The sequence below is a fragment of the Gymnoscopelus braueri genome, assembly GCF_963280865.1.
Source record: "Gymnoscopelus braueri genome assembly, chromosome: 1".
Taxonomy (NCBI): Eukaryota; Metazoa; Chordata; class Actinopteri; order Myctophiformes; family Myctophidae; genus Gymnoscopelus; species Gymnoscopelus braueri.
In genome coordinates this window covers 55,334,592-55,348,947 of record NC_137603.1, presented here as the reverse complement: position 1 = coordinate 55,348,947, position 14,356 = coordinate 55,334,592, and the positions used below count along the sequence as shown (strand labels likewise).

The following is a 14,356-nucleotide window of genomic DNA, read 5'->3' as shown; positions in this document are numbered from 1 at the left end:
ATGCTTTAAGAGACAGATCTAAAAATGGGTCGTTTGTGGAGCACCCTGGTAGCACTTTGAATCTTTAGAAAAAGATTATAATTTAGTTTGGATGGGAATTTGATGATGTATCCTTAGCTAACATATTTTCTATCATGCTTTGTCCCACATTCTCCATGCATATCTACACTGTCGACACTCCTTTGGAAGAGAGACATTGAACGACTCCTGCAGTCTGCTGATGAGTGCTACAGGACGGCTGATTGGATGGTGTGCCAGCGGGCTGTCTCCATCTGAGTGCTACAGGACGGCTGATTGGATGGTGTGCCAGTGGGCTGTCTCCATCTGAGTGCTACAGGACGGCTGATTGGATGGTGTGCCAGCGGGCTGTCTCCATCTGAGTGCTACAGGACGGCTGATTGGATGGTGTGCCAGCGGGCTGTCTCCATCTGAGTGCTACAGGACGGCTGATTGGATGGTGTGCCAGTGGGCTGTCTCCATCTGCCCCTTACTACACATGTCCTTCCAGTGTCCCTGTCCTGCTTCCAGGGCCTCGCTGCCAATCAGCACACGGCCCAGCACGCTGCTCTTTGTGTAGAGACACAAAGACATCTCAGTGGATTGAAGTGAAAAAATAATCATGTTTTTTTTTTTAAATACTTCCTTTCTATCAATGAAGCCTTGAATTCATGGAGATTTTTGTTTTTTAGTTTTTGTCGCATTCCTAAACCAATAATTGGAATGACCGACGGAGTCTCCATAGAGTCTCCCACTGAGCAGCCACGCAGTCATCGAATTATTGGCTTTGGAATGTGACAAAAACTAATAAATCTCCAAGAGTTCAGGGCTTCATGGTGTGTGTAATTGATAGAAAATAAGTAATTTGTTGGGTGAAATACTCCTTTAATGTAATGGTTCTTAACATGATTCACTGCCACCCATGTTGAAAATAACCAAAACAATATCATCCATCAATGAACAATTAACACATACAGTATTTAATATTTGTCTTGCCTCAGGTAGTTTTCCCAGGGCCTGGAAGACTGCCCATGTGACTCCAATACATAACGTGTAAATCAGCACCAATGATGATTGTGGGATCGCTAAAGCGATCACACTACTGTTATTGTCAACACCGTTTTTTGGCCCCTAACTAGTCCTTCATACTTTTAGCTACAAACTCCGTTCCAACTCTTCAACGTTCGGCCTACTCAGGACATGTCGGCTACCATTTGAATTTTTGAAATAATTTGTACTTTTAGAGATATTTCACTTTTTACTTCTAAAAAACTCCCATTCATTTCAATGGAGAAATTCATACTTTTAGATAGAAACTCCGTTCCAACTCTATAACGTTCAGCCTACTTAGGACATATTGGCTACCATTAGAATTTTTTGAAATAATTTGTACTTTTAGAGATATTTCACTTTTTAAATAGTAAAAATACTTAAAAGTTGATAAAAAGAGTAAAAATACTTAAAAGTTGTAAAAATTAGTAAAAGCTACTTTAAAGTAAATAAAGTGACTAAAAATACTTTAAAGTAAATACCTTGAGTAAAAATACTTAAGAGTACTTATATTGAGTAAAAATACTTAAAAGTACTCAAAATGAGTAAAAATACTTAAAAGTTGAAACAAATAGTAAAAATACTTAAAAGTTGAAAAAAATAGTAAAAATACTTAAAAGTTGTAAAAATTAGTAAAAAATACTTTAAAGTAAATAAAGTGACTAAAAATAATTTAAAGTAAATACCCTTTAGAACCTTTCAAACCTTTAGAACCTCTTAAACCTTTCAAACCTTTCAAACCTTTCAAACCTTTCAAACCTTTCAAACCTTTCAAACCTTTCAAACCTTTAGAACCTTTAGAACCTTTAGAACCTTTCAAACCTTTAGAACCTCTTAAACCTTTCAAACCTTTAGAACCTCTTAAACCTTTCAAACCTTTCAAACCTTTAGAACCTTTCAAACCTTTCAAACCTTTAGAACCTTTCAAACCTTTCAAACCTTTCAAACCTTTCAAACCTTTAGAACATTTCAAACCTTTCAAACCTTTCAAACCTTTCAAACCTTTCAAACCTATAACACTACTAACACTATCAATACTCAACACCAGCAACATTCTTAGCGATCCCACACTGTTTCTTCAGGAACAGTACCTTCTAGTTTATATAATTATCGTCCGATTTCCAAGCTTCCATGTATGGCAAACATTTAGGTCATTGCTCCAAGTCATTGCTCTCGTGTAATTAAATTCTTCAATCTGGTTTTTAGATCAAATCATTGTACAATCACTGATGTCACAAATGTTACAAATGACATCTTAACTGCTTTAGACAGGAAGAAGGATTGTGCTGCCCTGTTTGTTGTATTTTGATACAGTAGAGTCTCTTGAAAGTAGGTGAAATTGGTAATTGGTTTTAGTTTTTCTTCAAGGCACTTGGGAAATTACATCTCCATGATTTTAAATCAGTATGTTAATCCTTAACTCAATCAAATGATTGGCTTGTTCTTGAGGTCAGTTGTATTAGGTAAGAACTTGACAAAACTGGCTTTTCATTTGCCGCTACAAGTTCCTGGAACTTGCTACAAAGCACTTTCAAATTGGACTCTCTCCCGTCTCTTAATCAGCTTAAGGCCAAGACCAGAGACTTCTGTGTATCTTCATGTGTCTGTTTTGTTTGATTTATACTGTGATTCACTGCTTTGTAATGACCTTTTTATTATTATTATCGGTTGTATTTATTTATTGTATGTTGTGCACTCGACCCCATCGGAAAGATGGTCTCTGAGTTTAAATGAAGGCTTGAAATTGAAATTGAAAAATTAAATCTGGAGAGATCTCTTCACCCACATTTGGTTTCTAATACACTGGTTTAAGAATGACTTCTAGAAAGCGAGGGACAGGGCAACAGTGTTTTGGTATAATCTATAACAGTTTCCAAGTAGTTGCCTCAGCTATGTTGCTTTCAAGCCACTCACTCACTCACTCATTCATTCACTCACAGCGGCTTGGAGACTGGAGAGCCCACTCGCTTGCCGGTCTTGGTTCCTCCCAAAGCAAATTACCATTTGAGACACAAACAATTTCCGGGTTAAGCTGGAGGACCGAGTGTGGAGTGAGCGAGTGATTAGAGATTTGGGTATTGGAATTTGGCTACTCAGTACTCACTCACTCACTCACTGCTGGTAATGCATATCATAAGCCTAAAGATATGGTTTGACATTGTAAATTAACATGGGTGCATCTAGCAGCCACGTCTAGGCAATTAGACAGATGACCTTTGAAGCTCATACCTGCATGACAATGAACTCCAGGACCAATGGCAGCTGAGTGATGTCACCAGAGGGCAGGTCAAAGAGGAAGGGGGCATTCCATACAGGGTTGTGGCTCCCTGCTCCTTTTGTCTCCTTGGTGCCTATCACCGTGCCATCCTGACGCAGGTTGATGATAACATAATGGTCTGTGGGAAAGACATATCAGCCATTATTATCAACCCTTAAATGTGTATTAGGGATGGGACAATATGAAAATTGCATGTCACGATTATTGTGGCACACTGGTCGGTTTTCAACTTTGACACACAGCATTAGAATAGGTACTGTATCACTAACAGACTAAAAGCATGGACTTATCCAGTCTAGGACATTTCAACAAGGCAATTCAAAGTGCTTTACACAAAACATAAAGCACATTAAGACGCATGTCTTAATGCAAAAGAAACACATAAAATGGCATTAAATAAAACAGAAAAATTGCGTGCAGTACATGAATTAAAAAAAATCAGTAAAAGGCAGCGACAAACAGAAATTGCTTCAGCTTTGATTTAAAAGAACTGAGAAAGACCTGCACAGTTTCCAAGGAGTTTGTTCCAAATATGTGGTGCATAAAACAGCTTCTTCATGTTTTGACTCTGGGGACAGAAAGCAGACCTGTCCCAGATGAGCTGAGAAGTCTGGTTCATAATGTAGCTGTAGTAGCTACAAGATCATAAATGTATTTTGGTCCTAAACCATTCATTGCTTTATACTGTGTAGACAGACAGCAGTATTTGGAAATACATTATTTGACAGACTGACATCAGGGACACCACAACAATGGTGATGTTTCGGTTCACAATACTTCACAGATCTTGGAGCTGGTGGGAGATCTCATTACTGTAGCACCTGCATGGAACCTGGACACAAAAAGAGTAGTTGTCGTCCGAGTGTGCCAGTTTACCGCCCTCAGACTAGAGGCTTTTAACCACATGAACTAAAGTAGGCCCCTATCCCTATTCTGGGCATGTCAAAATAGGTGACCAGTAGGCAAAGAATTATGAACATTTGGCGGAAGGAACCCTAGGAAAAAATGGATGAACATTAGGCAAACATTCTGCCCACTAGCACCCCCCCCCCCCCAGGTGGCTTGCTGTTCATTTCACCCACAAGACCAAAGTGGTTTCTTAGGACAGATCAACCAACTTAGCCTGTTAGCCATCCTTAGAGCCACACCGCTTCCAATCTCATGATTTTAATTTGAGCTGTTGGACAGGGCCCGACATTCTGTCAACATTTGGACTGTGGATTGTGGAGGGGAAGAAAAGGATAAGTCATAGTGAAGAAAAGGAACAAGAAGGGTTGAGTGCCAGCATGTTAGGTCACCCAAGAGGAACTAATATACACAACACATTAACTGCACAACAAGTCTTGAATAGGAAGTTACGTAATACCTTCTGAAGCAAGACTCTTATCTACAGTTCCTGGGAAGGGTTGACCAGGGGGCAGTGGTGGAAAGTAACTAAGTACATTTACTCAAGTACTGGACTTAAGTTTCTTGAGGTAGCCAAGGACTTCAAATATCTCGATGCATGGTCTAATGAAATGCGATCTATAAACATTACCTGGAATGAACTACCCATTGGAACCATACATTGCTCTCTGAAACCTCACCCAATGTCCTCCTTGATGACCCCCCCTCTTTAGACCTTCCTCATTATCCTCACTTAAGAAATATAATTTTCCCTGTAAATCCTTTTGAATACCCCCCCCCCAAAAAAAAGGCAATTCACGGTTGTTGCACAAATGCCACGCATCTGCAAAAAGGATGTGTGTTTCCATATGCTTGTGAAATTATACTGCAGCTGTGTCCAGGTCTCACTCAACACCATTTAGTACTTTCAAACCAGCTAAATAAATGGAACAGTGAACGTTTCTTTGATGTCCTGTTTCCTGGCTCTCCAGTGGCATGATGGGAGCAGAGCTGTATTACACATATGGTGAGATATGATACAGGGTGTAAGGGAAATGACGCCCGGCTGTTCAGTTCCTAATCACATTATACTGTACAAGAGGCAATGAGTCTCTGATTAATGACAGAAAGAAATGGACATGGTGGCTGTAAGCCTCATGACAATGGATTTCTATTGATTGCTTTATAGAACAATTCTGCTTCACTGTACAGGACAGCTAGGAGTGACAGAACAGAGTGGGTAGAGAGAAAGGGAGTGAACGGCATGTGACATACGTGTACTGTCATGGACATCATTCGAATGCATGACATCACAAATGTGTGCTGGAGCTGATGAAACATAACAAAGAGGATTGATTTGAGCATCAACACACTGTGGAGATTTTGAGCATAAAGCATCTTCATCTGTCGATGGTGTGCTCTGTGAGTGAGCAACAAGACGTATTCCATTCACCCTCATTGTATTGCTATTGTATTATCAAAATCATACTTTTAGCACTCAAATTCTGCTTCTGCCAATCTCTTCTCTATATAAATTAGTTAAAGTTCTCTGTGTGTGTGTCTCTGTTGGTGTCTCTGGACAAATGTCCATTTATGGATAGTTTCCTGATATAGATAGTACTGACGCCATGGACCGCCCTCCCAAGAACTTTGTGGCACTTTCGCCTACGGAATACCAGGCAATGGGGACCGATATGTTTAGGCAGGCACACACAGTGACAGCGCTGACGTCATAGAAATAACATCATAGACAGGCCTCCAAGTACTCTGATGAAGCATGCGAAGTGGATATTCCACCAATTCCACATACTGCAGGCAGTGGAGGCGGTTCTATTGCGTAAGAGAACTTCCATCAAGCGTAATATAAAGCCTAATTTATACTGTGTGAGCCAAGCTGTGGTTCATGGCTCATTAAACTATTGGAGCTATAATGAGCCATGAGCCACACAGTATAAATTATTCTTAACATAAATCAGGCATGCAAACAGCCTGAGGTGAAAAAGGTGACAACATGTTGTTTTCTTTCGGGTCAGGTGTCACACAATTGCCCTATTTGGGTTCAAAAAGGTGACTGTAGCTGAAAAGTGACACTTTTGCATGTCTGATAAATACAGCAAAAACCCCAAGACATTGTCATCACATGCCCCAGACAGAAAGATGGAGAGGGAGCTACTGCATGCCTCCTGGTGGAGGTTTTTATTTTACTGAGTGCACCTTTCTAGTTGACTTCTGTAACTCCCTCCTTACTGGCCTCCCAGCATGTGCACTTAAGGCGCTCCAAATGATCCAGAATGCTGCAGCACGCTTGGTCTTCAACCAGCCAAAAGTTTCACATGTCTCCAACCTTCTCCGCTCCCTTCATTGGCTCCCCGCACAGAGTACAAAACACTGATGTTGGCCTACAAAGCAACCAAAGGCATGGCACCTTCACAGCCTGATCCAACTCTACAAACCATCCCTCTCACTCAGATCAGTTAACTGAAGGTTAACCTGCCTGTCTGAACCTTCCATAAAACATCCGGGACAACGCTCCACACGTCCCAGACTCTTCTCCCTTCTGGCTGTGGAACAAACTCCCCATTGCAGTTAGAACTGCACTCCCAATTTTCCGGCATAATCTGAAGACTCACCTCTTCAGACTGACCTTAGTTTTGACGACCATGCAGACTTATGCAAAGGTTAAAATGTAATTTAGATAGCATCTTATTTAGACAAATACTAAATAATAAAAGTAATAATAAAAAATAACAAAATAATATGTTTACCTGGTATCCTATAGTTTCAATGTACAGATTAATATTTTGATAGTATATTGTTTACACTGCTGCTAGGTTCTTGGTTTACCTGTGATCCTAGTTTACTGAGGCACTACACCATGCCATTTGATTTATGTGTGTACCATTGTAAGTCACTCTGGATAAGAGCGTCTGCTAAATGCCTAAATTGTAAATTGTAGTTACTATTACTATTGTACCTTCTATCTTTATTTGATTTGTGTTTTATTGTTATCCACACACTGTTGAGGAAGCTTGAAGTACAATACTGTATTGCATGTGTGCAGTAGAGCGAGTGTGTCAGATTACTCGAGTGGCACCACTTGGGTGATTTTGTCAGATCTTCCACTGCTCTGGCATCCAGCTGGCATAGATGTAAAACACCTCAGAGACTGAGGTAGATAACGTGAATCTTTATCCTTGTTACTCTGTGATACTCCTCACTTTCAGGTGAAAAGAAGCACCTAGTGAGATGTAGGCCATATATCAGAGGAGAGGTGGTTGTCCACTCTACACTCTCCTCAGGCCAACGGTGGAGGTTGGCAGTGACAGTACAGCACAGCACACATGAAGGGAATAATGAATGATAAAGTTTGCAAGAAAAATGGAAAATGTAAAAAACTAAATAAAAGTTGCTCAAAGAGTTGAAAACAAGATTTGCTCATAATAATCACAAAGAGCTATTTGAATTCATTTATTAGCCAAAAAGTTTTGTACCGTATGTATATGTACGATATATACTGTATCTTTATTTGTTTTATTTAACCTGTTTCTTTCCCTTTGCTGTCACTCTCACAACTCTCCTCTCTCTTCTCACGGAATTCTACAAAATGATGGTGTGCGCAAGAAAAAAACAATTTCACCCACTTCTTTACACCTGTCAACCTGTGATGTGACAAATAAAACGGATTCTGATTCAGTTAGAGCATGTAGTAGAGTATCACATAATGTTTTGCCTGCAAACTTTGCTTGTGACCTCCATGGCCTTACCTGGCACCCCCGGCATCCGTGTGAGCTTGGCCAGGTTCTCTGCCTTTCGCACCATCACCTTGATGCGCTGGGCCAGGGTCTGGTATTGGAGCAGGATGAACAGCTGGCCCAGGGTCCGTGGAGCACACATGGAACTCCTCCTTTGACCCAGCGACTCCTGTGAGCTCAGGCTCTGAAAGGAGGAAACGTGGAGAAATAGAGAATGGTTGAAAGCAGGGTTCTCTATTTGACAATTTTGTATTTAATGTTGAAATTATTATAAATGTTTTGTTGTAAGGCTGAACGATTAATCGTTTTCAAACCGAAATTGCGATTTGAAACCACGCGATTAGCTAATCGCAAAGGCCGCGATTTTTTTATTTTTTATTTTATCATAATAAATCATTTTAATATTCATATTAATCCCAGAGCACCCGCGGGACTTGTCTCCTTCTCTCCAGAGTGGCTGCCTGCCTCTCTCTACAGGGAGCGAGAGGGCAGCGAGCCCCCCCCCCTCTCTCTCTCTCTCTCGCTCTGTCCCTCTCATAGAGTTAGGTCTCCGTCGGCTACGAGTATTTAAAGTTTGTCGAACGGCCGTGTTGCGCAAATCCGTGATGCCGCGCGTAGCGGTAAAACATTATTTTCGGTGCGACACAAGTAGTGTAGTAGTAGTGTTGCTCCTATCTATGTTTGTTTCTGTAAGTGTAACTTGTATTTTTCCCATCATTATTAAACTATTACTGTTGGATGCTGTGATATGTAAACAATACGATGGAAAGCACTTCCTGGTCAGTGTTGCCAGGTTTTGTGAGAGAAATAAGCAACCCTGTCTATGAAAACAAGCCCAAAAGAAGCGACTATGAACTGTATCTTTGTCACTTATGTTATGTACAGTGGTGGAAAAAGTACTCAAATGTTATACTTAAGTAAAAGTATCAATACTGCAATGTAGAAGTACTCTGTTACAAGTAAAAATTCAAAATGTACTTGAATAAAAGTACAAAAGTATTGGTATCAAAATGTACTTAAAGTACCAAAAGTAAAAGTACTAATGTTTGAAAATAGCAGATCTACAAGCTCACAACGCGTCGTATCACGGCGCGTTGTGAGCTTGTAGATCTGCTATTTTCAAATAACCTAGGTATAAAATAGGGCCAAAGTGGTTAATGTAGGCTTTACAATATTATAATTTATATCTGAAAAGTAACTAGTCACTAAAGTTTTCAAATAATTGTAGTGGAGTAAAAGTACAATATTTGCCTCTGAGATGTAGTGGAGTAGAAGTTAAAGTATTGGAAATTAGAAATACTCAAGTAAAGTACAAATACAGTACTTAAGTAAATTTTTTCCACCACTGCGTTATGTATTCTGAGTTTTTCACTTCCAAGGAGTAGTAGTAATACAATGTACAGTAGGAGAGGACTTTGCCTTGTGAGACAAAAAAGTGTTACATTTTAGTTGAATGTTAATCTACATAAGCTAAATACTGGATATCAGTAAATATGCTTCTTTAGCCATAAGTGAAATACCTACTTATTTCACTGCTGTGAATTGTTTACACAAAAAGGTAATTATTTGTTTAATTTAATTTTTATTTATTGAACTTCATTTCAGAAAAAGCTTCTCTTCTTGAGCCATAAGTTAATGACTTAACAAGTTCAATGTTGGGTTGTTTACAAAAATAAGCTATTTCTATTCCAGCTAAATGTTTAAATATATACATGGGAAAAGAAAGTACTTGGAAGATACATGTTGGAAGCAATGAAGCAATTCATATCTTTTAGTTCTCATCCTTATTTATTAGAATCTAGAACAGTAAATAAATGGTATGCCATTTGGTAATGTTCCATTACTTCCAATTACTTTTTAAACGTACACAGTGAATACTAAACTGAAGCTTGACTTAAAAAAATGTTAAAGATTTTATTTATTTTTTAAGAAAATTTAAAAATCGCAATCAAATCGCAATCGCAATATCAGTCAGGAAAATCGCAATTAGATTTTTTCCCAAAATCGTTCAGCCCTATTTTGTTGTTTGGGATTCGAACCCGCAACTCGCTGTTCAGAGCCTATATGTGGTATGTGCCTTAACCACCATTGGCAACACTTCATTTTTCTATTTTTCTATTTTTTTAGGCTTCTCTGCCTTTATTTATAGTCGAAAGTGAAGATCGTAGGGAACGGGACCCGAACCCGCGATGCACTGTAAGGCTACATTAGAGCCTAGGTGCCAGGACCGCTAGGCCAGCAGTCCGGGCCTTGATTCTTCTTGTAAATATATTTTGGGGTGGGGCATTTTGTAGCCTTTATTGACAGTGACACAGGAGAGAAACAGAAAATCTGGAGAGAGTAGGCGGATGACATTCATAATAGTCTGGCCGGCTGGTTATTAAACTGGGGACTTGTGATCAGAGCATTCTGTACATGTGGTATGTGTCCTAACCACTCGGCTATGGGGTCACCCAGATGGTTTAAAGGAATAGTTCACCCAAAAAAATTACTTGTTTTCTATCAATTACACACCCAACGAAGCCTTGAATTCATGGAGATGTTTTAGTTTTTGACGCATTCCTGAGCCTATAATTTGATGACTGGATGTATTTCTGGTAGGAGACACAAAGAGATTCCTTTGAGTCTCCTACCGGATACATTAGCATCTTTCCGCCGGTAATCAAATAATTGGTTTAGGAATGCGACAAAAAAAAAAAAATCTCCATGAATTCAATGCTTCACGAGGTGTGTAATTGATAGAAAATAAGTATTTTTTTGGAAGAACTACTCCTTTAACATGTTTTTTTATATAAAATTGTTAAATTGTGATATCATCAAACATAAATATCAAACATATCGGACAGTCTACATTTCCCCATAGGAAATGCATGTATTTAATTCAGTCTGACCAGAAGCAGGGATATCAAAAGCAGAGGCACATGGATTTCGCCCCCATTCCCCCTCCAAGCAAATCCAACCCTGTGGAGAAGTGTTGGGGATGGAGGAGGAGGGAGAGAAAGAGTTGAGCAGGATGTGTCCTGCAGTTAGACAGATGTTCCCTCATGTCACGGGGAGACTGGTAATGAAGCGAAACTCGAGGTAGGAAGAAAAGCAAAGACAGCAACATGTTGCAGTACATCTTTCATACTGTAGAATCTACAGTATGAAAGATGTACTTTAACATGTTGCTGTCTTTGCTTTTCTTTCAGTGTAGATCCATGCTAACAGCCCTCCCTGATATTCAGATTTTATGCAGCTCAGTATCAGTGTTGGTCAATAACGAAGTACATTTATTTGAGCACTGTACTGAAATAAATGCTTTTAGTGTCTGTACTTTACTTGAGTATTTGCATTTTTGGATACTTTCACTCCACTACATTTCAAAGACAAATAATGTGCTTTTGACTTCACTACATTTCTAGGACGGGAAAAAGTACATTATGCGTTAACCACAGTGAAAATAGCTGATCTACAAGCTCATAACGCATCACAATGCGTCGTGAGCTTGTAGATGTGCTATTTTGATCATTGATATTTCTTTGAACATTTCTGGGAAATCTTTGAATTGTTTAAAAAAATGTGAATTTTCTGCAAGACGTTTCACATTTATAGTTGGCCTAAAGCATATCGTCTCTGTCAGGTGGAAACCTGTCAGGTGGAATGTCCAAAACTGTTACTTTTCAGGATTCAAATTCAAAAGTAGCAGAGGATCCACAAGCTCAAAACACGTCACTTTGCGCCGCGCTTCGAGCTTGTGGATCTTCTACTTTTGAGTGACGCTGCAGTATGATCACGTAGGGCGTTAATTTACGAAAAAACACAAAAAGTTAGAATATGGAGATGGACGGTTTCTGCCCGACAACAGCCAATCCAACTGGGGGTCGTTGAAATGAAAAAGGTTGAGAACCGCTGCAGTATAGAGGATGGAAGGAAGTAGTTCACAGAGGGGAGTGGGAGACTGGGGCGAGGAGGGGGACATGGAACGTTTCTTGACAGGCCACTAGTGTGTAGGAGAATATCTCTAACAAGCACGCTTCATTTCACTCATTGGTTTCCGTCTGCCGCTTACAATTTGCCTGTGCAACCATCACTCACACTAGGCACTGCGGTTTAAGAGGAGAAACAGTGCCCCGCCTAAACACTTTGCCAAACAAAACTCATTTAGCTCAATAACATTTCCCATTGTAGTTGAAGATTTATTTTTCAGAGAATGTGGGAAGAATGTTTTTTTACAGTATAACTGTTTTTTACAGTATAAGATAGATTTTTCAGGGAAATTGTGGATTTTTGGGAATACCTACCACCGGTATATAAAGTACATCAGCGTAATGCGACGTTGTGAGGCAACAGTTACATGACTGACATCAGTGCAAATCAACATTGTATGGTAACGGAGAGAAGGATAGGGAAAGGGGAACCATTGTCTAATGGTATTGTAATCTTGTAATCTTACATTAAATTGTCTAATTTTACTACTAATTTAATACTGCACTTGTGCTGTTTTCTCACTGTAAGTAAGATAGAAATATGAGCAATATGAGGCCATGAGCACAAACATATTACAACGCAACTATACAACGTGGGCGTTGGGCGTTAACATGACAAAAACTAGCAATGACACCTGCACCTGGCGCAAGATAGGGCCCACCGCCTATGGGGCTCGGTCCTGCATTACACAGACTAGGGAGCTGGCAGCGTCAATTCCGTTGCATGTCCTATTGATTCCGACATTTGCATTCTCACATACAGCCCCTCCTTCAGGGTTGCAGTGCATGTGTGGAAGCAGCTTATAGAGTTAGATTGGCCTAGTTGGTAGATAGAATATCATGGACAATGTATTTTCATTGCAGCTATATTATAGCCTATGTTTTTACACTTTTACCTGGACATTTAAGCCAGGTTAATTAGAACATATTTAGGGAAGAAAAAGGCAAACTCAGAAGTCTTAAAGAAAAGTACGACGTCTAGGCGAGGTCAACCATTATCAAGTGAGTGCATTATAAAAGTACAGTATGTGAGTACAGTATTAAACTGTCCCCAGTTTGACTCAGAACTCCACCACCACCCAAAAGCTCCTGGCTGTTGTTCTGTTGGGCCGTGGCTGCTTTGTAGAACATTGTTATTGAGTAATGCAGCCAGGTCTCTGTGGATGTAACCCAAGCAGAATGAGTCATCCAGGAGAAAAGCCAGTGTCATGCTTATTGTACAAACCAAGTCTATTCACACATTGAGCCCATGGTGCTCAGTCGGACATTAAACAGACTTGGTAACGGGGAGTGGACAGTGTCAAGTCTGTTGCATGTCAGGTCCTACTGAGTTGGACATTTGTGTTCTCACATACAGCCCCTCCTGGAAATTACTAGACAAGTTCAGGATTGCAGTGCATGTGTGAAAGTTGCTCTAGATATACAGCGGAAGTTATGCTGTACTGTATGTAAGACATAGACATACATGTATAGAACAGACATAGCAGTGCTGTACTTCTGTATCAAACACAGAAGAGGAAGTCATCAATTCATGACAGACTCAGAGATGCATTTGTTTGATATAAAGAAGTGTTGCTTATAGTTTCCATAGCAAACATAGCAATAAGTGTAAAGTCAGTGGCTGTGAACACAGACATACTGTAGGAGGCGCTAATGACCTGTCTATACTCATTGTTATACTTGCAATATACTGCAAAAACGAAATCAAGAGATTAATATTAAATGATATTGTGATACTTTAAACTGTGTATTATGAATCAGTACATACCATGTAATGTATCTAGATAAGTTTGTAGGGTGAACAATTGTATAGAACATAAAATAAAATAATGTAATTGAATTAAATAAACAAATGAACTACTGTAATTCAAGAAAGTCAATCCAATCCATTGTACAAAGCATAGCGTCATAGCATCATCAACCGTTATGCTATTAACTACAACTAATTTTTAAATAAAATATTAACTACAACTAATATATTCACTTTGATATTATATTAATATAATCGCGCTGCGAGTTTGTACATCTGCTATTTTTGAACATTTTTGAAACATCTTGAAAGTGTTTGAAAATGTTTTTGTTCTGTTATTATAATTTTTTTAACACAAACTTCTCTTCTGGGGGTCCCTGCCACAAAACATTTTCAGATGGGGGGTCCGTGGCCAAATATATGTCATTTTGGGGGTCCTTGGCACAAAAACTTTTGAGAACCACTGATTTAGAAGGCATTTGTCGAATCAGCCTCAGGTCTTAAGAACTATAAGCTCAATCTCCTTGCCATCGGCAACTGCAAACCTCTATTCCAAACAGCCATTCTTTGCTGATTTTCTAGAAAAACTATTAATTATTATTTATTAATCAACAACAGCAGCTGTAACAATGTTCAAATAGCAGTCCATAGCACAGAGAGTGCGTTCTGGAGTAGT

General features: G+C 39.4%; 1 protein-coding gene across 1 annotated transcript; it reads right to left on the bottom strand.

Annotated features, from left to right (window-relative positions):
- Nucleotides 1-435: 435 nt before the first annotated feature.
- Nucleotides 436-8,657, bottom strand: LOC308089143 (synaptotagmin-4-like; the record flags this gene model as incomplete). The annotated part of the gene is made up of 3 exons (XM_080433711.1): nucleotides 7,975-8,657; nucleotides 3,277-3,443; nucleotides 436-567 (listed from the first exon to the last, which is right to left on the bottom strand). The coding sequence occupies exons 1-3, from the start codon at nucleotides 8,102-8,104 to the stop codon at nucleotides 436-438; spliced, it is 429 nt and encodes a 142-aa protein (XP_080289837.1). The 5' UTR covers nucleotides 8,105-8,657.
- Between the last annotated feature and the right edge of the window lie 5,699 nt (nucleotides 8,658-14,356).